The following is a 25,401-nucleotide window of genomic DNA, read 5'->3' as shown; positions in this document are numbered from 1 at the left end:
GAAATCTGGCCCAGCCACCTTGGCTAAAGAAAAAGTCCAGAAAGCTGCAGAGGCACAGAGAGCTGCCCATTAAGAGAAGGAGAGAAAAAAGCTCGGAAGAGAGCACTGGAAACCCTTGTCTCAAAAAAAGAGGAAAGTAGCCAAGATTGATTAAAGGAAATTAAGTGATTTGAAATTTGACTGTAATTTATGCAGCAGAGCAGAAGTTGATATCAGTGACTGAAAAACATTTTATTATTATCTGCAGCATACAGTGCCAGTGGTTTATTTTAAAGCATATCATTAATTTTATTTTGAAGCAATGTCAAAGCTTTCCTTGATTTGCTGTTTCAGTTTGTATTGTGAAAGAATGAAAAATATACTGATATTGAGGTACCAGTAATTTACTGACAAGATTGTATAGATGAACAAGTTTTACTGTAGGTAGTCATGTAGAGTAATTTTAAGTAATTTGAAATTTTAATGGAATACATGCAGCAGAGCAGTAGTTGTTGATGTCAGTGACTGTACAAAATTTAATTTCTGAGGCATATCACTGATATCAGTAGTTTAATATTGAACCATATCAGTAGTTGAATTTTTAAGCAATGTCATAGCTTTCCTTCATATGCTGTTTTAGTTTGTATTGTCAATTTGTGAAAGAATGGAAAATTTACTGACATTAAGGTACCAGTAGTATAATGACAAGATTGCATAGATGAACAATTTGAACTGTAGGTAGTCATGATTAGTCAAAAGAGTAATTTTATGTGATTTGAAAATTGTATGGAATATATGCAGCAGAGAAGTAGTTATTGGCAATGACTGTAAAACATTTAATTGGCAGCATACCAGTAGTTGATGATGATGATGTTATTGATGACAAAAAGGATAATTATGAAATGATTTGTATTTGAAATATTTACTGAGTTATTTTGGCTTTATTAACTCATATTACTAATATATTTTGATTTAGAAAAAATTAAACTGAATAAATAGCAAATAAACAATCTTAAATTTCATTTACTTACTTTTTATTTTATTTGCTAATTTTAGATATTTTGATATATCTTCTAAAAAATGAATGCAAATTAAAAGAATAAATCAATCTGCTAAAAACTGTAAATGAAAGTTATAGTTATAGATAGTTATAGATCCGGCATGCCCCCGGATCCCCCTAGTCAGGCGTGGCTGCGCCGGACTGTGGCGCCTCTGGCACCAGGCTATATACCTTTTCCTCTTTTTTTCATAAATGTCATTGGCATGCCTGCATTCTTTTGTTTGAACACTTGCTTTATGTTCAATCTTGGCCAGGTGGTTAAGGAATTTGACTCATAATCTGAGGGTCGCAGGATTGAATCCTCATCACATCAAACCACCTTGTCTTTTAAGCTGTGGGGGTGTTATAATGTTATGGTCAGTCCCACTATTCATTGGTAAAAAAGTAGCCCAAGAATTGGCGATGGGTGATGATGACTAGCTGCCTCCCTCTAGTCTTGCACTGCTAAATTAGGGACAGCTAGAGCATATAGCCCTCGTGTAGCTTTACGCAAAATTCAGAAATAAACAAACATGTTTAGTTTCATGTAGCTTAGGCATTTATTGTGTAATTATTTACACAGGTAATTTTAAGCATTTAGTGTTGCGAATCTTAAAGTATGTATTTTACTAAACACTGACAAAAATATCATATCAGAATTATTTTTTTTTATAAATACATTTCAAAGTAATACAGTTGTTTAGTCTTGAAATGTGTTATACATCCTTTTGTAGCAATTTTTCTTCTACTGATATACAAACAGTAACTATGCATGTTAATCTGTATATATAAAGTGTATAAAATTTAACTCTTTAAGTTATTATAATTTATGTGGTTCCTTAGGTTTCTTTTGAAGAAATTGATGATGTACCTAGGAATAAAAGATGGTGCTATGCAAGGAAGCTTGCAGCCCAGTAGTGGTTTGATAACTTCATCTCAAGTATTAACAGCATCTTCTACACCATCGTTGTCTTACAATGACAGTGGAGACATGAAAACTAAGAAAAAAAATCCAGTGAAGAAAAAGGCAACCAGAGATGCATGTGGTAAGTAGTTAATGGTATACTTTAACAAGTAACAGAAAAGTGGACTTTCTACTCGCAGAAATATCTGTACTTTACAGTGTTATAAACAAAATTTTAGTTCTGTTGATTGGAATTAGAAGTTTTTAAGAACCTGAAATATGTGTCTGTTAACTAGTTAATGAGTAAATTAAAGTTTTCTTTGGATAAAATATATAAACCAGGACACACAGTTTATTTTGAAAAAAGTATATATTTATTCTCCAGACAATCAGAATTTTTCTTTCTCGAATCTTACAGCTACTTGGTGTAAAACATCACAGTAATTTTATTTTCACATTATTCAAAGTACTTTATGTATCATTCCTTGTACAATATCCTGTAATGCTGTATAATTACAAGTCCTTATCTCCTAGTATCATTTTTAAACTCTTTATTAAAGTTAGGAGGGACTACCAGAGTCCCAGCTAAGTTTTGGGAAAAACTCCTAAGTTTAGATCATTTTTTTATAACATCCTCTTGGAGCAGAAGAAACTTCAACAATATAATCCTTTTCTTTGTAGCCTTATGTGTAACTAAATTAATGTGGATTGTTGGAAAAATGTAGCTTGGCTCAACAAAGTGCTAAATGTGCATACATACGTGGGCCAGTCAGATAATTTCACATGTTGCAGTATGAGTAATGCTTCAGGATTTGTAAAGAACAAGAAAGTGGTGTAGGTGTAGCCTGATAAACAAACCAGTTATTTTAAAACAGCATACGTTTTCTACCACTTACAACCTTCAAATAGTATCTTTTAATAAAAGAGAGCAATAGGTAAAATAATATCACATCACTTCTGAATTTTTTTAGTGAAATTCAAATATCTTGAAAACTTGCATGTGCCTTTCTGTACAGTCCCTTGTGAGCTATGTCTGAGGTTTCTTTTTCATTCATGTGTAGAATCCTAGGATGAATGGATATGTGTGTACACTTTTTGAGGTCTGAGCTATGATTCTATTACATATTGGATGTTCCATATTTGAGCTACTGCTTCTGTGTGCAAGTGAAGTCTCATACATGCTGTCTTCTGATGGACCAATGGTACATTTATGAATTTGTGATGCTTTAACATAGGATTTGATTTCATACACTGGACAGAGTACAAATAGTCCATTGTATAGTTTTGTGCTAAAAACAGTTACGTGTATGCAATTTCTGAATTCCTATTTCTCTGTGAAATCAAAGAGGCAATTCTTCTTTTTACTAATTTTTTTACTCTGTTTTTAAATTATTTATTTTTGTTGATACCACTTGGTAATGACAGTCTTTGGTGGTCAAAATTATGTTTAATTATTAGTTTTACTTTAGAACCAAAAAGTTATGCAAGAAGATTTCTAACACTTCAGTTAATATTTTCCTTTAGATAAAATTTGATTATCTATGATATATTAATATAGTTATTGGATAGTTATCAAAAGTGATATTATGTTGGTCCCAATTTAAATATTTTTTGTATTTCTGATTTTTTTTCATTCCACTATGATGTAAATTGTCAATACTGTTAACTTCTCTTTTTAATGTTTCAAGAAATTGTTTTGTCTTTATATTATGCAACACAGAATGAGCCATCCATTATCAGAAGGGCTGGGCACAAAATCATATAATTAATTATGAAAAGCATTGATTGCATTTTAAGCATACACTAAAACTTGTAATACATTATGTACGTTAATGACTAAGACTAATGCATGCATTAAATATTGTTTTAAAGGATGTGAAAATAATATAGGTACAAGTAGGACTGCTATTTTCACTTTTGGTACAACAACAGTTGTTATAGTATGTGCACATATCACAAGTTAGTAAATAATGATTGCAGTTATACTTGTTATGACTAATTTTCCAAATACACAATACACACTAATCTTCATGAACAAAGATTTTAAATTTTCTTTATCACCATACATAATATGCACCTAAATGTTTGCAATTTTGCAGTCAAAGTAATCATTTGATGACTTGAATATAAATAGTGCCCATATAATCTCTGAGTGTTTGCCTTAGTGCTTGCTATGTTTGCAAGTAAACATTTTCAGAAACCCATATACAGCCACTATTTCTTAGTCATTGTCTTCTACAACATTGTTGCTACGATAGCAGTACGTGTAGTTTTGTCTGAAACATTTCCATCCTGTGCGTGCATGAGACTGACTTAAAAATACACCATAAAATTAAAACTCAACACAACAAAGCTGCATGGGCTGTTTATGTTAAGAGATTGGTGCTGTTTTTATTTCATCATGTTGATTTAAAAATACACTTAACAATTCATAACAGAAATCCTCTTAACTCTAGTTACAGGCTTGACTGATTTGACCAATCACATGACCTCTGATTGACCTTTGGAGTTTCCATACTCTAGCTTAAATATGTTTTGTGAAGATACACAAAAGATTTCAAGATTTTATTTAGCATCAAAAGTTTTGTAGACAAAAATTTAAGTATTTTAACAAAGCTTTTTGATGAATTTATTTCAAAAAATCATGTGTAAAGCTGAAAATGGGCAAAAGATGTCATTATTACCTTAAAAACAGAGAATTAGTAAGACACACCATTGAAACTAAACATTTCGAGTATATATTATCATTTACAACATGTGTTGGAAAAGATGATCTGGAGTAGATTTACGACCATATATGCAGCCTAACTAGTGAAAAAAAAAAAAGCATATTCAGAAAATTATGGTAGGCCTACTTTTTTTTTAAAACACTATGTTCCTTAATTTGTCCATTGGAGATTTGCAAGAATTAGAAGAATGTGTATTAATAGTATTTCAGATACACTACATTTGTCAAAACCATTACCAGAAATGTGTTACTCTCAACCCAGAGCTTTTCAGGCTGACTAGAATACAACAAACACAGCAGAGGTGGTAATAATATTTATATGAGCCATTTGATACAGCATCACTTATTATGTTGTGTATGCCTTTTACAAGCTGCCAGATAAAGGTGAAATTATAAATTTAAAGTAGCTTGCAAAACTGATAATAGAGTTGAACCCAAGGGATTGGTTAAGCACTCCACCCTACCAAGAAGGTGTTTACCAACTGAAATTTTGATGTTTTTTTTTTTTCTCTGAAGTTAAAGAGCAAGCGCTCATCTTCCTAAGTCTGTCCTCCTCTTTGTTACAAATCTTATCTGTGCATGAGTATACTTAATGTTCTAGCAATAAACATTAATGACTAATTTAATCACTTGAGCTTCATGCAAAAAAGTTGTATAAAAAGTGCAAGTTACACAAGAAAGAAATCTTATAGAGGTCTGAAGTTGTAGCACAATGTAGAACTAAATATGTGAATAATTTTGAAATATATTTCATTCAATGTTGAAGAAAGATAGTAAAAAGTATGTATAATGTATTTATTTAAAAATATGTATGATTATGTTTTTGGTGTTCAGGATGTTGAAGTAAATGCAAATAAGTAATTACGTTGATTAGTGTAAAAAATTCTTTAAAAATCATTTACATCAGAATTCTAAAACTATTCTGAATTTAAAGTGTTTTAGTTTCTACATATAAATTTATCCATATTATATATATATATATATATATATACACACACACACATATACATAATTTTTTTGGGAATAGAAGATGGTGTGAAAATAAAACCCAAAAAGAAAAAAACAGCAACAGATAGACCTCAAGCACAGGTTCCATCCAGTAGTGCAGCTCAGCCCATTTTCCCTGTATTGTTAGGAGACTTAACAGTGTATTGCCTTGGAGAGGTATGGTTAGGAGTTTTCTAACGTTTTTCATGCCTTAACACTGTATGTAAAAAATATGTTTATTATCCAACTTTTTTAGAATGGAAATGGTTAGATAACTGAAAAATATGAACCCTGTATTTTATAAACTGATAAAGTTACTTTTAGAGGAGTTTGGTTTAAACTACTAGGTACCATTACAGAGTAAAATTGTAAAAGGCCTTACTTCATCTAACTCCCCTTATTCTAATAATTTAAAGATCTTTTTTTCTACATAAAATATTCATGCATGTATATATATCATATAGTAAATATGATAACTGTAGCAAAAATTCTTTCTATTGAAATGCCTATTATTAATAGTAGGAACAATTTGTAAAAATTAGATATGATTATATAATTTAGAAAAAAAGGACACATTAAACAGTAATACACATTTTATAACACCAGGGAATATATCAATAAGGTACATATTTTATGGAACTTGCAATTATTTTGGTTTTAATATCTAGTCTACATGTTCGTTTAAGAAATACAGAAAATCAGCAGACCTTGGATATTTAAACCAAAATTAATTAGTTAAAATTAATTTACTATTGGCAATAACCATGGATTAAAGGTAATTATGAAGATTACTTTCTAAAACAAAAATTCACAATAACTACATAGGCTGTTTGACTATTGCTATGAGCTTAGTCTCTTATGACTATTTTGTGTTTATTAGTTTTCATACTATAACTTTTAAAATGGTAAGTGTGTCTTCACAAAATATTTGTTATTATCAGTAAACATTACAAGGGTTTTGTATGCAAGATATAAATTTTTTTTAAATTAAGTTTTAAGATTTTTTTAAAGTAATGTGTTTCTCATACATTTTTCTTTTCAGATATTGACTACAATATACATACAAACATACAAACTAATTTTGAGTTAAATATTAAAAATAATCTTCAGATAATTATCAAACGTTTTTCAAGAAAATTAATGTTTTATTTGTTATTTTCTCAATATTATTAAATGTATATGAATTTTGTTGATTTGACTAACCTTGTAACCATTATAAAATAGTAGGAAATAGAGGCAAATTATGCTTTTTTGCTTTTATAATGACTACAGATTATGACACAAAGATACAAAAGTTGAGTCTAAACAGTTTAAATCTCATAACTTTATACATTCATATATTTACTATTTTTATGATATTGATCGTACTTCAGTTGTTCCTAGCTAAGAAGTTACAGTGATGTGGTACACATGCACTCGTGTTTCTGTATCCAAAAATATAAAACTAACCTTTACAAAGTGACTTGTTTCTGGTATGTTTTATTGAACTACAATGAAAATTACAGTCATATTTGAGTTATAGTACATTATATATTTAAATACATTATTACTATTTACAAATGAATTATAACTTCAGTCCATTTTTCTTGAAAGGTAGAACACTAAATAAGAACTATAAAAAACAGATAATTCTTCTAGTTAAAACTTATCAAATTTTGCACATGAAGTACATAGAACAATTTTTTTTTTTTTTTGTACATTTTGAAACAACAAAAAATCCAAAATTATTGCAACATTACCAGAGAATTCCAGTATAATTTATCAGGCTTAGTAACTAATATCTATTTGGATCTAAAGAAACTAAGAAATTTCAAACTTACTAATATCTTACCTTGTTACTTGGAATATACCTTAAAAAGAAAGGGTTTTCTGTGCAAAAAGTTTGAAGAAGCTGAGAAAACCACTAGATGGAAATTCTAAGCTTTCAATTGGTTGTACATACATTATTGTGCAAAGTAGGGCACACATGAGCAAGTATTTTCAAAAATTGAAGAGGTGGGGAGCACACTTTGGTTCATTCATTAAATATATTAACATATCAGAAATAGAGAAATAGAAGGTTCTTATATTACTAGCTTATCAATATTGGTAAGCATTTGAATCAATGCTGCATTCAACATATCAAATGACACACAAAAATTGATGTTTATAATTTTTTGTTTACTTTTAAATTAAGAGATTACCTAGTGTATAATATTAAAATTTGAATTATAATCTACTATTTGGTTACAAACATGCTGATATACATTCATAAAATAGTAGTGTAATAAAATTTTGAATGCAAGTCAACAAATGAGATGATGAATGACCACAAGAAGACCTGTATCAGTAGGATTAAAGACTAGAAATATTTAAAGGAAGCATGCTCATTATCACAATATTTGTATTTAAATTTCATAATATTTAAAGATTTTTTGAAATAAATCTCGGCTACAAAATGAGTACTACAGATATAAAATATTGTTAAAAAGGAACTTATTTTTCAATTTGAATTCATTGGGTCAGGAGCAAATATTTCTCATGTTTATAGTTTACTGACTAAATAAGCTAGGTGTGGTCTAATAGTTAAAAATCCCAGACTGTGAATCCAAGGTAATCTGGATACAATAACAACATGACTCAAATCCCACTATTTAGTCAGACAACAAAAACCTACAAGTGAATGTGAAAGGTTTTGATTTACTTTTAAACATACACCAAAACTTGTAATACAGTATGAACTTAAATGCATGTATACATTTAGAAAGTTGGCAGTGGATGCTATTGAATACCTGCTTTCCCTCTAGTCGATATGTATCAGTTTAAAATCTAGGACTGACATGCAAGAAAGTTGTTAACAAATTATAATGAGTAGGTATACTAGTATCTAACAGTTCTGAAATGACATCATCAGCTCATAATTCTCTCAAGTTAACAAGTTAATACAGTTTTTGGTTACACTAAATTAAGAGATAGATTATTGTTAGGTACAGTATTTAACAATAAAAATATAATATTCAAAATGGAACTCAGTAATTAAAACAAATCTACAAACATTCATCTTTCAGATAAAGTACATAACCTCCACTCACATAGATAGCTATTCTCATTCTGTGCTGCCCTCTGTATGCAATTACCTTTCCTTTCTTTTACCAGCCCTTACCTCTTTCCTCTTCTTGTCATCTTCCCTGATGATGCACATTCTTTTGTCAGTAGTATCAGTGACTACCTGGTGGGCTCTGGTCCTTCCTCCACATGTTTACCAGTACACATTAATATGTTTGATTTTGGATTGTAATGTACTTGTCAATGGTAGTATAATCATCATCCTACCACTGTACAGATGTAGTTGGCATGCCATGTCACACTGTAGCCACCTAGGAGCACATTCTTTAATCTTACCCACTTTTGTGTTTTCTGGGATTGATTAAATTTTAATATCATATAAGTTTTGAATTCTTAGTTTGAAAGAAAATATTTAAATAAATTCCCAGTCTTTGCTTTTATGTATCTTGACATTCATTAACTCCGAGTAGCTCACTAACAACAATGTCTTCACCATTGTTGGAGCACCTGAGTTTTAGTACCAATTAAATAGCTGTAATCTAGATAATACTGAGAAATAACCTAAACTTTTCAGCTTTCAGTTTCATAAACCAGAAACCCAAGAGTATATGCCATGCTATTGTATCATCCACTGTCTTTCTAAAAAGTCAGTAATTCTCTCAAAACTTTGTTATTACATTATTTACTAGCATAAAATACCCATGTTCTGCTGCTGGATTCTAAGGTTCTTTCATTATTCACAAAGGCTTTAATGTACCAATCAAGCATCTTTGTTATCTTAATTACTTTGTAGCTACCTGAATATTCTAGTTCTGTAATTGGTTTGTCTGTTGCCATTTTCTAAGTTTGATTCAACTCTTTTTAAAAGCAGATGGTTTTAACATACATTTCTTAGATTCATTTTTTCTTCCTGTGATTTTGTTTAAATTCTTTTCATTCTCAGAAGGCTCCAGTATTCTCTAACTTCTTGTTGTATGTTGTCAATTCTCAAACTTAGTTCAGTTCAACTTTTTCAATCCTCAGATTTGTATTTTTCATCCCATGTTTATGTTGAAAAAGAGTATTTGACAGAAAACCTCCACAGATTGTTCATTCTGTATGTGAGAGTTAGAAAAAATATGATATTTTTTTATGGACCTTCAGGAAACAGGATTATGGGGTTCAAGAGATATAGGGCAAAACTTTGGCCAGAATGTTTTAAGTCAAATATAAAAAAAAATTCCCATGTGCACACCCTCAAAATCCTCTTAGTATGCATCCAAAGTTTCAATCAGGCCTTTTGGGTTTTTTCACTTTGGAGCTGTGGCAATCACATGCATGCACAGACCAGCTCTTTTATTATTATGGATAATCAGTATAAAAAAACTTTAATTAAATGAATGATGTACATTTCTATCTCATTCTGATGATGGTTCTTAAGATATTCAAAGTTTTTATTGCCAAGTTCATTTCAAACATGATAATAGAATTATTTTGATGCACTTACAGTTTATTTCAAAAGCAAGGGAAATTGTAATATTTGGAGAATATTTTTTTTTGCACATATTATTAGTTTGTATTTTAACTTAAATATTTAAAATAAATAAAAAATTCAGTAAAGTACTGATAACATTCAAACCATTAAGTAGGATTAACTTTTCTTGACATTCCAAGTTTTCCAGGGTTGAAAAGTAAAAGATTTGTATGAAAGATCTAAATGTATTGTTTTTTATCTGTGTTTTTATGTATTGATATAAAGAAACTAAAGTGTAAATAAACTAAAACATATCAGGTTAGACATTAAAAACTAAGTTAAAAAAATTTAAATTTCTCACCAGTGTATGCATGTTTGTTATGTAATATTTTGTTTACTATAACTTGAAGAAGTGGTTACGAGATGATTTCTTATTTTGTTATGCAGGTTTTGTAGTTAGATACAATTAAAAGAGTAATACAACAAAGAAATTAAAAGAAAACAGATTTCAATTTTATGACCCTGAGGTTGTTTATTGTAAATATTTGTAATTTTTGTTACAATCTTCAGTCATTATAGAAGGAAAAAAGTAAGTTTAGTTTATATTCTTTTTTGTGATGGTTGAAAGATTGGTCATGTTGTTTTAGGGTACAGAAAATAACAGAAAATATAAAGTTTTATGGAGAAAACTTTAGATATTCATTTCAGTGGTTATAAAAATACACAATTTAAAAAAATAATATTTCTGATATCTTTATTCTTCTCACAAAATAGCTTTTCCAGATTTGTGCTGTCCTCTATTGGTAAACATTTTCCACATTCACCAATAGTGGAGTTTCTTCATTTCCTTAAGCAAATGGTTATGGAACAACTCTACCAGTAGGAGTGTGACACAACCATTATTATGAACATTGCCTTTTCCAACCTTGCATTCCTTCATCACTTCTCGATTAGATACAGTACAAACATGCTTGTTTGTGCTCGCAAGTGTGTCAGCATTTTACTTTATACTGCAGACTTTGTTTTTCTTTAATATTTCTTTCATTTTTCATATTTCCGAAGTGTGAAAGGTTGTTTTTTTCTAGCTTTTCTCAGTTTTTCTTCAAGTTTGTAATTGTCACTATGCACTTGCAATTTCAGGTAATTATAACTACCATAGCTGTTAATGTTCCTATGTCTGGGTTGAGTACCAAATTCTCGGCCAGAGATGTAACAGAAACTATTCAACAAGAAATGTCCATGTTTATGTAATCTTCACCATCACATGAAGAATATTCTGTCACACCAGCTTCTGGGGTGTTTGACAGAAAGGACAAAGCTTTGGACAGAATCTGATTCATTTGCATGTGTTTTCAGTCATCTGATTGATTGGCATCAGACTTCTCCCCTTTGTTCACAGAATAAGTATGTCTCATTCACATTCTATCAGCCGTTCCCTCTTCTACTACACAAGAGAACCTATCCTGTTGGGTTTCTCTCAAATTCCTCATTCCTCTTTGTCACAACTGTGTGTGTCAACTTGAATTGGTGTTACTAGACCAATGGAGACTCATGCAGAATTCTTTTGATGCTCCTAAAATGTTTCATGAATTGTGTGCTCAATGGGGTATTCTGGATGTGGAGGCTCTTGTCACACATTTCAGTGTACAACTTCCCTATTTTTGACCTTTGTGTAGATACTTCTAGCCATTACTGGACAGAATATTATTAGTGTGCATATCCTCCTATTTGTCTTCTTCCCACAGTCTTTTCATTGATTCAGACTGCTCCATGTCATATGCTTCTAGTGGCTCCAGTTTAGCCTCCTCTACATAGTTTTCACTTCTTTGCATGCTTTAAGTTTCACCTCCCTTTCCTTTGCCACTGTTTCCCTCACTCAGATATGTGTCAAACATTCATTCCTGCCTTTGGCTTCATGTGTGACTTTTGTCTGATCCCTCATCAAACTATTCAGATTTTCCAGGCATGTTTCCTCATTAATTGCCCATCCTATATAAATTTCCTCATTGGTGTTTTTTTGATGTAAATAGTATATATTCCACTGCTGGTCACTGCCAGGAATATAATTCTTAACAGCCTTCCCTACCATAAATGATTGCATTTTTTACATGGTTCTTCTATAGGGACTATCAGTTTTCTCAACTTCTTGTTCTTGAGCTGCATTATTTTAAACATTTAGATTTACTGAGTTTGCCTATGTCTTCCAATCTCCCATGTTATCATTGTTATTTCATTTGTTTTCCCTTTCCCATTGTCCCCACCCTATTGTTTTTCATGCTCTCACTCATCCTCTATTTGGACCTTTGTCTTTGTGTTTCCTTTATCTCCTTTCCTGAAGATCCCTCTTCCTCATATTATTAGCTTTTGGCTGGAAGTAGTCTGAGATTTTTAGGACTAAAGCTTGTCATGTGATGTTCCACAGTTCCTATACTCTTGTCTTCACTGACCATTCATTTTTACCCATTAATAAATAATGTGTATTATGGGATTCCTTCATGTTTTTTCCACCTTTTATATTTATGATGCACTCATAAGAGAATGAAGAGTATACCTAGACCAGATGTAGTTCAACCTCCTATTATGATGTGATACTTTTTTTGCACTCCTTATGATCTTTCTTTGGGTACTTCCTAAATGGAGATAATTTTTTTGCCAGATCTCTACCAATTCAGTATGGTATTCTAGCTGTACTTTGTGAAAAGAGGTAAACATTTTATCAGAAGTTAACATTTTCCAAAATTGGAAATGTATTTATGATAGAAGCTTTTGCATCTCCCACCTAGTCAGAAATTTGTAATGTAGGCACCCTGAGTGATTTCAAAGTGATGAACAAATGTGTAGAAGGGACTGGTTACAAAAGGGGTTGTGTTTCATTTCTGTTGGTGAAGAGCTACTGCTTAATCATATATATATGGGTGTGCAGATGTGAGAAATGGTAAGTTTGTGGCAAGCTTTTGAAATTTGTGCATAGAGGGTAGTACTAATAAAGAAAAGCTATTTTGTGAGAGGAGGTAAGTAGCTATCAGAAATACATCTTCAGTTTAGAAAAATGTTAACTTTCTGTGGACAAAATACTTGTAAGTTTTACTAAAAGTTTGTGAACTTTTGTGAAGATACTTATTACATTAAAAGTTGCATGATTGTTGCAAGGTTGGTCAGAATGGCCAAATGCATATAGAAATGTTTGATTAAACATGTTGCAAGCTAATAAAAATTATAACTACTTAATATATTAAGACTGATAACTATAAATTTGTACTGGATGTGCAGTGAGCATGTACTAACTGTGTTGAAAATTTTATTTCTCTTTGTGATAGTAATGATTAACAAAAACATCTAGTAATAAATAGTGTCTTTCTGATCATCGTTAACTTAAGAGTAGTTTTGTTTACCTCAGTACTTAAACAGTTTAGTATTTTTAATTCCTTCTCCAGTTGTTAGGTCATATTTTCTAATTTTTGCAAATAAAAGCTAACAAGTGATATATATAAGTTTGAAGAAACAACTGCATTAATTATAAGTTTACCATATAATTTCTTGGTATATGTAAACATTTCTTAATAGCAGAGATAGTTTTAGTAAACACATATTATGTAGTCTATTGTAAATAATATTATGTCAGTACACTGATATGTTAAAAGTGATGCTGAATATTGGTTTGATATTTTGATTTACATAAACGGAATGAATTGGTTATATCTTGTGTTAGGTTGCATTTTAATTTTATAAAAAGGCTGTATAAACATTGTCTTGCAGATAAAATTTGACAGACCTGAATTCCAGACAGAAAGTTTTGTGTATCCTGCTGGTTACTGCAGTTCTCGTTGTTATGCAAGTATGAAGAATCCTCGTGTACTTACTTCATACACTTGCACTGTAACAGATGATGGAAAAGCTCCCAAGGTTGGTGGGTACTATAAAAATTACTTCAATGCTGGTGAAAAAATATTGTGACCCATTTGGAATATTATCTTATATGCAACTGGTAGTTTGTACTTTATTATTAAGTCATGCATTTGGTCAACAGTAATAATAAATGTTTAAAGGTTGTGTTATTTATTACATTTGGTGTGTAAGCATTGCTGTAAGTCAGTACTATATTAAAGTTTGTGAAACTTTGATAAGTATTTGTATCACACTGAAGAATTACAACAGCTGTTTATGTCTACTAACAAGTTCTATGAGTCAGTAATAAAGCAGTGAAGTAATGTAACGTTCAGTGAAATCGGTGAAGTTATGATTTTACTCAAATACTGATCTCAATTTAACTGAACTACCAGTTAATGTAACGTTCAGTGAAATCGGTGAAGTTATGATTTTACTCAAATACTGATCTCAATTTAACTGAACTACCAGTATATTTGCATAGTTTTAACATCAGCATTAAGAAGAAATATAATCTGTGAGAAGTAAAATCAAGTTCAGTGTTACACTTTAAGGTTATTATTTCATATAGACAGCTTCAGTAAACGAAAAACCATTTTTTTTTGCCTATTTTTACATGAATAAATAACTTGTTCATCTGTTGGATATTAATAGGTAATTATTTGTGATTGTTTGTTTTTCTAGACATCTAAACAATAAAGTAGTTTATGTTATTAGTGATGAATAAAAGACTGTAGGTTTAATTCAAACTGCTTAAACTCTACCAATAAAAGAAGCTTCCTTGACTTTATTTGCTTTCCTCTTTCAGGCAGTACTGATGAGCCATGACTTTAGTAAAATGTATGGTAATAAGAATAGAGAATCAAAGAATCAGTTCTTCACTGATATTAAGACTTTTCCATATTGCAAAGTTTATCAGCATTTGTCTATCTTCTTATGAATACCAAAAATATTATTTAAAGCCTATACTATTTTTTTGTTTTTAGAAATATAAATAAATAAATAACAGTATTTTATTAATATTTTCTGTAAATATGGAGGAATGTTTTTTTTTGGTCTTGTATGAGATTTTTCAGTAGTTAAATTTTTTCTGTTGTTTTTTTCTTGTAAATAAATATTGATTTTTTTTTCAGTTTTTTAAAATGAGTTCATTAATGGCATGCTTTTTCATGTTCAACTCAAGCTGAGTGAAAAATAGTTGGAATATTGACTGACTATTGAAAGTCTGACATATACATGTATCGATATTTAGAAGAGTGAAACTGAGTGTTAAATAGGAGAAAATTCATCTCAGTTAGGCATTTTCATACCACACACATTAATTATCAAGCTTAGATTATGTTCTTTTAAATGTAAAGAAACAGGCAAAAATTATTAACTACTCACCATAAATTTTAATATTATTTTTATTTCATAAATGTCTATTTTTTATTGTAAATTAATTATTTATTAGCAATAAATAATTACGGTAGAGAAAATATAAGATGAATTATGAAGCTCTAGAGAATGATACAAGTGAAGTATGAAAACTGTAATATGAAAATAAGGATTTTTATTCTTAACATGAAGACTACCTTTTACAGACAAATCTTTAATAGAAATATTTTGTTAAGGAATTAGTTTTTTTCATTGTTGTTGTGTGTGTATGTAAAACAGATTTTTAATGTATTTAGTAAAAGCTTTCCACATGTAGTAAGTTCAGAGTTATGTATTGTTTCACAGTTCCAGTTCACATCTCAATTAATGCTAAAACAGTTTCAGAAATTGTCTTCTACAAAAAATAAATAACTTGCTGTTAATAATTGAGAATGGTGTATAGAATTATGATAAATAAAGTTTATAAGGAAGAAAATTAAGGTAATTTTGAATAGAAGGTTTATAACTTGAATAAATTGTGGATTTTTAGGATAATTTGTTGTTGTTGAATGTACAAATAATGACCATTTTTTACTCTTTTTTTTGGGGTGGGGTTTCAGTAGTTTGGAAGGTAATATTTGATAAACTAATGTAACAAAATCAGTGATTTACAGACTGAATTTTTCTTGTTTTTATTAGTTTCAGATAATTGCAGAAGATTTTCCTGATTATCCTCTGGTGGGAATAACTCCAAGTGAATGTCACAACCAACTGCTAATGGCTATAAACAAAGCATGGTGGGTAATTTTGTATTATTTAGTAGTATTCATTTAATATTTTCACCCAAAAGAAATTAAAAGATAGCTAGTTGAAAAAAAATGTGTGAAAAGTTACAGATGTGAGCACATATCCAGAATTAAAAAACAAAACTGTAGCATAAAATTATTAGAATTACTTGTTGTTATATGATAACCCTTTCACCCTGGGCAGGTTAAAGTGCATGTCATGATCTTTTGGAGGAGAGTTATTTTCAGAATTTCGTTAAATAACACATCAACTGAATTGGCATTTAATTGTGATTTGTTAATGAAATTGTAATATTTATATGTTTTAATTTCTTAATTTAAAAGGAGATATAAAGAAAAATCACTAAAAATCGATTTTTGTGTGTCACATAACATGTCCTCTTGTCTTATTGCTCAGTTTACATTTCATTATGCCTACCATACCAGATGTACAGTGGATAACAAATTTGAAACATGGATTTGAGATACAGATGAGCTAAATATAAAATATGAACCTACCACCACTATAGTTTGCTGAGATGTCAATATTTGTGGCAAATCTATTAGAGTGGTTCCTGACATTATCTCCAGTCTTTTTAAACCTCTTGTTTAGTTCCACCTACTATTAATTAGTGTGTGTTTGTAACTAACAGAAAGAACAGTTTCCCCTCTAGATAAATCTGACAATTGCTTCTAAATAGCTTGAAGAAGAAAGTAATAATTTTGCCAAAACTGTTGAAGTGTGATGAATAAATCATTGCTTTTTACAGGAATGGTATTTTGTAAATCTGCATATAGTTTATTTAGAGACCTGGATAAATTACTGGGATCTTGTGTGTACTAATACAGTAATTTAATGAGATTTTGTTTTTCTAATATTTATGTTTGAAGCCTACAAAAATTAATATCTCTTTACTCTCCACTTGGAAGAATAAATTGAACTTATGGCTTGGCTGTAGCAACTGTGATACATGAACACAACATTTCATAATACCATAAATACTCATCTTTTTTTCAATGTAATTTTTATTTATTGTTCTATGTTTTAGTAAAAATAACTGAAATTTAAGTGCAATATATGTGTATATAGAGACACACACATACATATGTATGGTAGCCAAAATATATCTATATTTTGTAGCCCAATATTTAGTTATGCCTACTGAATTTATGTTATTTTAGTTGTATAAATTCAGGTAAAATAAAAGAAAATTATACAACATTACAAACGTGACAACTTAACAATAGGATAATTCATAACACTTAGAAGGTAAAATATTTTATAAATATCAGGAAATAATGTTATGTGCAAATGTTTCTACATGTGTAAAAGGAATAGTGCACCTACAAATTGCATGAATACAAAAAACATACATAACGTTGTGCATAACAAAAACTAGGAATTAACGGTAATTTACACGTGTTTTACTACAAACATTTAGGAAAACTGCAAAAGTCTTGTATGATAGCATATGTAATAAACTGATTTTAAGACATACGTGTATATGAATAGTAAAAGAAAACTTTACAAAAATAATTTAGTCAACAATGTAAAACTGAAATACTGCTGTACATTCAAATACAAACAACCAAAAATGCTGTATTTATTAAAATAAAAATACTTCAATTCTTAACAAAGGAGAAGAGCAGATACTTTTACCTTGTACATGTAGGTAAAATCTTAATTTTTTTGAAGAGTGTCATCACTGTGATAATTTTGAAAGTGCTTCATGCAGAAAAATTCATCATAGAGTCTGCATTTTGTAAGTACTTTATTTTTTGGAAGACATAGTCTACATCTTTTTCTGTTACCTTTGTTGACAAGTGTAGACAAATGCCTATCAAGAGGGGGTCTCAGAATGATGAGCCCTGTACAGTTCTAAAAGTGGTATAACAGAAGAACCTTTTAAAGTAAAGGTTTAAAAAGATTGGTCTGTTGTTTGTACAGAATGTAAGCATATACAGCTATCAAATCTAGAAGTCAAAAAATCTGTTTTTATACCATTTTATTACCCCTCATCCAGTAGAATAGTAGCTTAAATGTTGGTCATTCAGGTCTACCCTTTCCATAAACTTATTGTAGTGTACCATTAACTATGTTTGTTTTTTTTAACCTCAGCATCCCTCCCTCTTCTTGTCACTGTTGTCTTAGTACTATAATTTAAAACTGAAAGTATGTAAATATCTTGTTTATCAGTCCACTTCACAGCTCTCAGAGTTTTACGTCTAGCAGATTGTGTTTCCCCCCTCTGTAGGTTTATAGAAACCAATTGTTGTGGGAAATGCAGCAAAGTCTGTCTTTTCTTCATGTCCCACAAGAAAAGATTCCCATTGTCATTAGTTGAGTAATATAAAAGTTATTCATGAAAATCCATTGTTCCAGTTTGTTTTATCTTTTCTGTTATTTTTATCACAATATTGTCTGCTAATCACTCTGTGTGTGTGTGTGTGTGTGTGTGTGTAGATTTTAATCTTCAGACAGTATCTACTCACAGCTTCTGCCAGAACCCACAACTTGATATCCCACATGACAGGTTTATCTGTTAAATACTGGAGAAAACCAGTTCTAAATTTTGTTCCTAATATTTGTTAATCTATAGACTAATAGACGGTCTATGACAGGTCTGATCTTTAATAAAGGTTTGTCATAACTAAGTTCAGCTCTAGGAAGAATATTAGTATTGTTATTGTAACGTAAGTCAGTATGGATAGCTAAACAAAAAACTGTCCCTAGAGAAGACATTAAAGAACCATGGAGTATTGAATGGAAGATAGCTATGTAGACCAGTAGTTAGAAAAAGGAGGGATAAATATCCTAAAATATCTACACAAGTCACATCACTTCATTTTATTTTTTTCTTAAAGTTTCACCTTTCTTCTGTAGCTGTTTAGACTTTGCATACTGGTTTGTTTCACTAATAATATAATTTACAGTTTCAATAGTGAACAAAAGTTGAAAGAAATCAACAACTTTATTTGTATAGGTGACCTGTTGAGGTATAGGTTCACCTCTGTTGAAGGAAAGTACGTGGAAAGGTTCCTCTTTGGCAACGTTTTATACTGATTTTTTTACTAACAATATAATTTACAGTTTCAATAGTGAACAAAAGTTGAAAGAAATCAATAACTTTATTTGTATAGGTGACCTGTTGAGGTATAGGTTCACCTCTGTTGAAGGAAAGTACGTGGAAAGGTTCCTCTTTGGCAACGTTTTATACTGATTTTTTTACTAACAATATAATTTACAGTTTCAATAGTGAACAAAAGTTGAAAGAAATCAATAACTTTATTTGTATAGGTGACCTGTTGAGGTATAGGTTCACCTCTGTTGAAGGAAAGTACGTGGAGAGGTTCCTCTTTGGCAACGTTTTATACTGATTTTTTTACTAACAATATAATTTACAGTTTCAATAGTGAACAAAAGTTGAAAGAAATCAATAATTTTATTTGTATAGGTGACCTGTTGAGGTATAGGTTCACCTCTGTTGAAGGAAATTACATGGGGAGGTTTCCTCTTTGGTGATCTCCATGCAAGTCCAAGTGTCACTGCAGTTGTAAGGCCTTTCCTGCTGGGAAGGAGCAGTCCTAGCTCTACCTCTTCCCCTACTACTATTAATGCTGCCACTTCTCTGTGGCAGTGGTGTAGATTGTCTTGACGTACCTGGCTTGGGTGATTCCACAACATTCTTGTCTAACAAAGATCTTTCACCAGCTACTTCCTGACTTTATAAAACAAGGTGTATTGAAAGAGTATGTATGTGATAGCAACTAGATATTGGGTAAGAGGAGTAACCAGCAGTACTACGCTGTCATGTTTGGTTAAAGTTTGTCAATTACTGGGAATCAATTTACTTGTTTAAGTTTATATTGCAGTTTTGACACACCCATATAGTATTCATCCAGTATTGTTTAGAAAAGTTACATATGTCCTCCTTTTTGAAATTATGCAAAGCTCTTTCAAAAAAAAAAAAGTCCTAAACTCATTATAAAGCTAAGTCCACCATAAGACACCACTGATCTCATATTACTAACAGGAGTTTTAGTAAAGTTATAAACTATTGCCAAAGTGATTACTTCCATTAAATAAACAAGCAAGGGGAACAGTGAAATTAATTTGTTACCTTTGTACAGCAGTGAAAATAACTGAATCATTCAATGTTAGGATCAGAAGGATATTTCTGACCATAAGTTTAGAAATTGATGGTCTGTGTCAAGAAAAGATGAAGCTCTGTGGCAGCCGGATTGTGAGCAAGAAAGAAATCCAGTTTTTGTAAAGATTTTTGGTTTTGTCAGCTTTAGAAGCTCAGAAATTGTAAGACTAAACTGCATTTAGTTGAAATCTCTTGTTTTTCACTGTTTTAAAATGGCTTAAAATAGTAATAAGTGGTGGATATGTACAAATACCACAGATTTACTCCTATTTTTCAAATGCTGATGATCTCTACTTATACAAGTGGGAAGTTTAGACATTTCTATTCTATAAATTAAAAATTGGAAATTATGATTAGTAGTTTCAATTTTTTTATTTTATCCAAAACAACTGTTAATAAAAGATATATTGGAACAGTCAGTTTTATTTTGTGACTTAAGGAGAAATCCAACAGAATTTTTTAAACTTTCACAACAACTTGTGCTCTTAAAAAACAAAAAACATTTGATACCTGAGTGGAAAGGTTGAAATTGAATAAATATTTTTGAACTTGCAAAGTCTTAATAAAAGATAAACAGCTTTATTTATAAAAATACGTTGAACTGAAGTAATGAAGTAATAAAAATTGTGTATTAATAAATGAAGCAAAACCATTAAGATATACAGGGGTTGGAGAAACAAAACTGGAAATGCTGACTGAGAGATGTGCCCATTTGTCCCCCAAATTAAATGGACTGACCAATTAATTTGTTATTCCACTGACATCCATCATAGACAGATGGTTTGTATTACTTAACATTAATAGTTACTCCAGTGACCTAAATTGCTCAACTTTGCACAAAGAATATCATAAAATATTATTATAATGGGTATCATCAGGCAAATGTCACAATGTTTGGAAGATCATCATATGGATCTGTGAGTGTATATCTTGTAGCATGCAACAAAACTATTTAGGTTGTTTATATGGGTCTATTTGAAAGCTATACATGTATATAGTTGTACATAGGGTATCAACATGTGCTCAGCTGTGGTTAACTTGTTTTTCTTGGTTATTGTTCGATGTGTACTTCTTGAACTTTGGAGGAAAGTATTTTTTTTTATTAGTAGATATAAAAAACATAAGCAAATAAGCTGCTTATAGTTTTTTTCCCAACAGGAAACAATACAGCAGAAGTAAGTGGAGTTGTCAAACAGTCCTGTAGCCAATTTTCATAATTTATTGTGTATTTTTTTAATGTGGGGTTTTTATTTTATCTACCTTGTAGGTAGTCAAAGACTAATCTGTTACACAAGGTAGTTTGTACACATGAAGATTTTTGGTATTTCTTCACATTTCACTGTAAAAATTAGATTTCTACAAATCTCAGCTACCACACTATAGTCACATTCCTAGTGCTATTCAAGCAGGTGTATGTATTTTCAACACTTCAGTGTGTGATTGATTTTAATTTGTTCCTGATATTATTATCCAAAGACAAAGGTGTGTTGTATCAAGTAATCTCATCCATGTGTCAATAATTTATTATTTGTACAAAAGAAATGCATGCAAAAGAAGGTTACTTACTTTACATAATCCACAATTTTTGAAATTTAAGGGACCATCTCAAAACCATTTTACATAAAAAGAAATGTAACTCGTCCAAATAGATTGTCAGTGATCATTCCCTACTCATTTATTTATGTGGAAAAAGAATGTTTATTTACTCCATAAATTGCTTTATGTGTGTATATGTACATATAGATATGTATACATGTGTGTGTGTGTGTGTATATATATATATATATATATATATATATGTATTTACATGTGACCCACCCTAAATCTGGATATATTCACGCAGTTAAAGACTGAGGTATATGCACATACATATTTGACAACTTGTAACATATTCTGATAACTTTGCCGTGAAAATATGAACAATGCTGTAGACAATTTTGCATTTATTATATGTAGCCAAATTGATCTGTATGTAAAATCTGACATTTCAAAAAAATTGTTGGCCTTTTCTCATTTGGACACATTTAATAGTGTTTTGTTTCCTTATAGGTTTAAAATAAACCTTTGTTATGTACTTCACAAAATTAAAACTATGAAATTTATGTTTTTTTAAAGTGGCCAAGAGTTACTGTGTTTATCAGAAAATGGAGAAGATTTTTTTGGACTGTCACATCCAACAGTCATGAGTCTTATCCAAAACAGTGCCTTTGCTGCTAAGGGTCCTTCATACCAATGGCCAAGCAGTAAATTCACAGTTCACCATTCAGTGGGTGTTCGAGAACTGGATCCTACCATAACGTTTGGTGCTCTACAGCAACTGTTTATGAATCAGTACAGTACAGGTATGAAAAGGAACATTTTTACACCAATATTAGATCATATGCTTATATATTTACACTGTAGGTGTTTATTAGTTACTCTTAATCAGTACATTATTTAGCTGTACCATGTGAACTATGAAAGAGAAAATAGTGATACTTGTATTTTGAAGGAGACTGACGTATCTTTTAATATTCATTTTATTTTTATTGGTAGTCATTGTCATGGGTTTTTTTTTACAAGTCATTAGATATAAGTATTATACCTGATACATTCAGTTGTAGCAAAAATATCAGTAGTGTAACAAAATATTTTATATAATATATACTTAAATTTCTATAATTCTGATATGATACCTCTTCTCACATAATAGTTTGTCTTGTTCAGTTTTGCCCCCCTATGTAAACATTTTTTGCTCACCACTAGTTTTAAAACTCCCACCTGACCCACATTTCAATGTGTTGTAGCATGCATGATCATGCAAAACCCTCCACCGGTAGAAGTGCATCACACCCTCCCGTTGCAGTTGACTGTCTCTATATTGTATAATCTGATCTTTGCTTCTCAGTTTGGCCTAGTAGTGTTACAACATGTGTATTATTTGCTTGATTTTCACTTTGATTTCAGTTTAATGTCTTTCATGCTGTTTTTCAAACAGTTTACTTTCTGTTTTTACTCTAGTTCAACATAATTTTGAATTTCAAACCACCATCTCTGTGGTATCTAATACTATGGTACTTCAACCTATTGTGTCTCAGACTTCAGATTCTACAGTTTGGCTAAGGAGGTTTTGGCTTTAGTTCGGTGAAAGCCATAGTCCATCTTGAAGCTAGTTGTATCTCCCAAATCCAGACCTAACATCTATTTCCCTGTAGAGTCTGGGCAAGATAAAAATGGTTTGGATAGCCTTTTCCCACATCCTTTCTTTGCTATGCAATCCAAATCCTCTTGGAATGCTCCCAAGCCATCCTCAGCCTTCCTGTTTATGGTATCACACATGTGTTACCTTTTATTTGTATCATCTTTTTTTCATATGATTACTCTCCCTTCTTCCTACATTCTACCACTTTCTTGGAATATCTAGTTTTCCATCCCTCTCCAGATAAGAGGATCCATGATAACAAATTTATGGCTTCCAATACATTGACACATCATCTGCCAGTTTTCGGTATTTATGATCCCAACAATTGGCATCATTTGTGTAAGTATGGGGTTTTGACCTTAATACTTTTGTGAGGTTTTCCCATATCCAATATTTCCACTTCTGTTTGATCGTTACTGCATTTCTGTTATCTCTTCTAATTCATATCCTTTCCAAGGTTAACTGCCACTCCCCTGCAAGGTTTTCAGTGGATACTCATTCCCTTGTATCTTCCACATTGCCATGTTTATCTTCTTAAGCCCTTTTCTTTCAGGTATGACTCCTCTGTTGATCTCCTGAGTAGGAATTTATTGTTAACTCTTGTGCACCTTCCCACCTTTTATTCACAAGACCATAAGGTCTATGGTAGGTGCTGTTTTTACAGAGATCACTTTTGGGAGAGCTTCTTGAATCACTAGAGCCAAGGGTGGTGGCTGCTCACCAACATTTCTCCTTTTCATCCATTGTTTTTCATCTATCACAGCTTTCACCTATTATCACCATCCTTCTTCTGCTCTTTTTTCTTAGTTTTCAGCTGCTAGTTGTCAGGTTACTCACTGCTAAATTCCACACTAGCCACCAATGGCACAAATGACTATCCTGTGGGTACTGACAAGGCAGGAGCATGTGTAGCTAGGTTTGTGCATCTGTGGTATTATTTAACCTTGGATCCTTCAAGTGTTGTTGGAAGGTTAATCCCATCAATTTCTCAGCTGTCCTCCATCATCCCCAGTTTCTATCTCTTTCTCTTCTTCTTGGGATCTTCTTTTTTATAAGAATCTCTCAAAAGCAGTTCAGACTCTCTTTCTCAAGGATACTGTAGAACCTCTAAGTCATCCTTCTCTAGGGTTTCCATACAGGTTGTTTATAGTTCCCAAGAAGACTGAGACTGGTATCCATTTATAGATCTGTCATATCTCACCCATTCCATCAGCCTTCCTTGTTTTAATCTGAAGTCTTTCCTCGCATTTCATTGGGCATTTTCTCCAGGTCCTTGGATGATGAAGGTAGACATCTCAGAGGCTTACTTTCACATTGCTTGTTTGCCAGTATCCAGATGTTACCTTTATTTTGTGCACAAAGGCCAGATGTATCAATTCCATACTTTACCATTCACTGTGTCATCTCCATTTTACATTTTCTGTCAGATGTTCAGAGCTTTTACTTGACGATTTCATACTCAAAGTGTGTGCTTCCATCATTACATGGAGAGCTGGCTGTTGTTAACTTCATTCAAAATAGCAGTTTCTTTTTCAGGATGCAACTCATGTTGGATGACTCTTCAAGCTGGAGAAGTTCTTTCTTATCCAGACCCAACACCTTGTTCACTTAGGAACATTTTTCAACTTCTTCCTCAGTTGGGCCCAGTCTTCCTGTCTTCGTTTATGATTATTGAAGCTACTGGTTCTCAAATCCCAATCCTTTCTTACTCCCACATGTGTACTCATCAGTGGGTGTTTCACAATCAATGGAACCTTGCTCAGGTTCGGTTCTCCTGGACTCGGTTATTTGTCCCTCATTTCACATAAGATTTTGCTTGGTTGCTAAAGATGGACACCATGTCTGGCATTCCTGTTCTTCTTCTGTGGCCAAAAATACATACCTTGTGTGTTACTTTACAAAGAGATC

General features: G+C 31.3%; 1 protein-coding gene across 7 annotated transcripts in view; it reads left to right on the top strand.

Annotated features, from left to right (window-relative positions):
- LOC143235850 (transforming growth factor beta regulator 1) overlaps window positions 1-25,401 on the top strand; it is a 111,352-nt gene that overhangs the window by 84,242 nt on the left and 1,709 nt on the right. For all 7 annotated transcript variants that reach the window (XM_076474091.1, XM_076474090.1, XM_076474093.1 and 4 more), the window contains 5 exons: window positions 1,862-2,064; window positions 5,678-5,814; window positions 13,892-14,038; window positions 16,076-16,173; window positions 22,428-22,654. In XM_076474091.1, coding sequence (XP_076330206.1) covers window positions 1,862-2,064; window positions 5,678-5,814; window positions 13,892-14,038; window positions 16,076-16,173; window positions 22,428-22,654 — 812 coding nt within the window. The remainder of the gene's footprint in view (window positions 1-1,861; window positions 2,065-5,677; window positions 5,815-13,891; window positions 14,039-16,075; window positions 16,174-22,427; window positions 22,655-25,401) is intronic.

Source organism: Tachypleus tridentatus, chromosome 12 (genome assembly GCF_004210375.1).
Source record: "Tachypleus tridentatus isolate NWPU-2018 chromosome 12, ASM421037v1, whole genome shotgun sequence".
Taxonomy (NCBI): Eukaryota; Metazoa; Arthropoda; class Merostomata; order Xiphosura; family Limulidae; genus Tachypleus; species Tachypleus tridentatus.
Note: the sequence above shows the minus strand (reverse complement) of the source record. Positions and strands in the feature narration are given on the sequence as shown.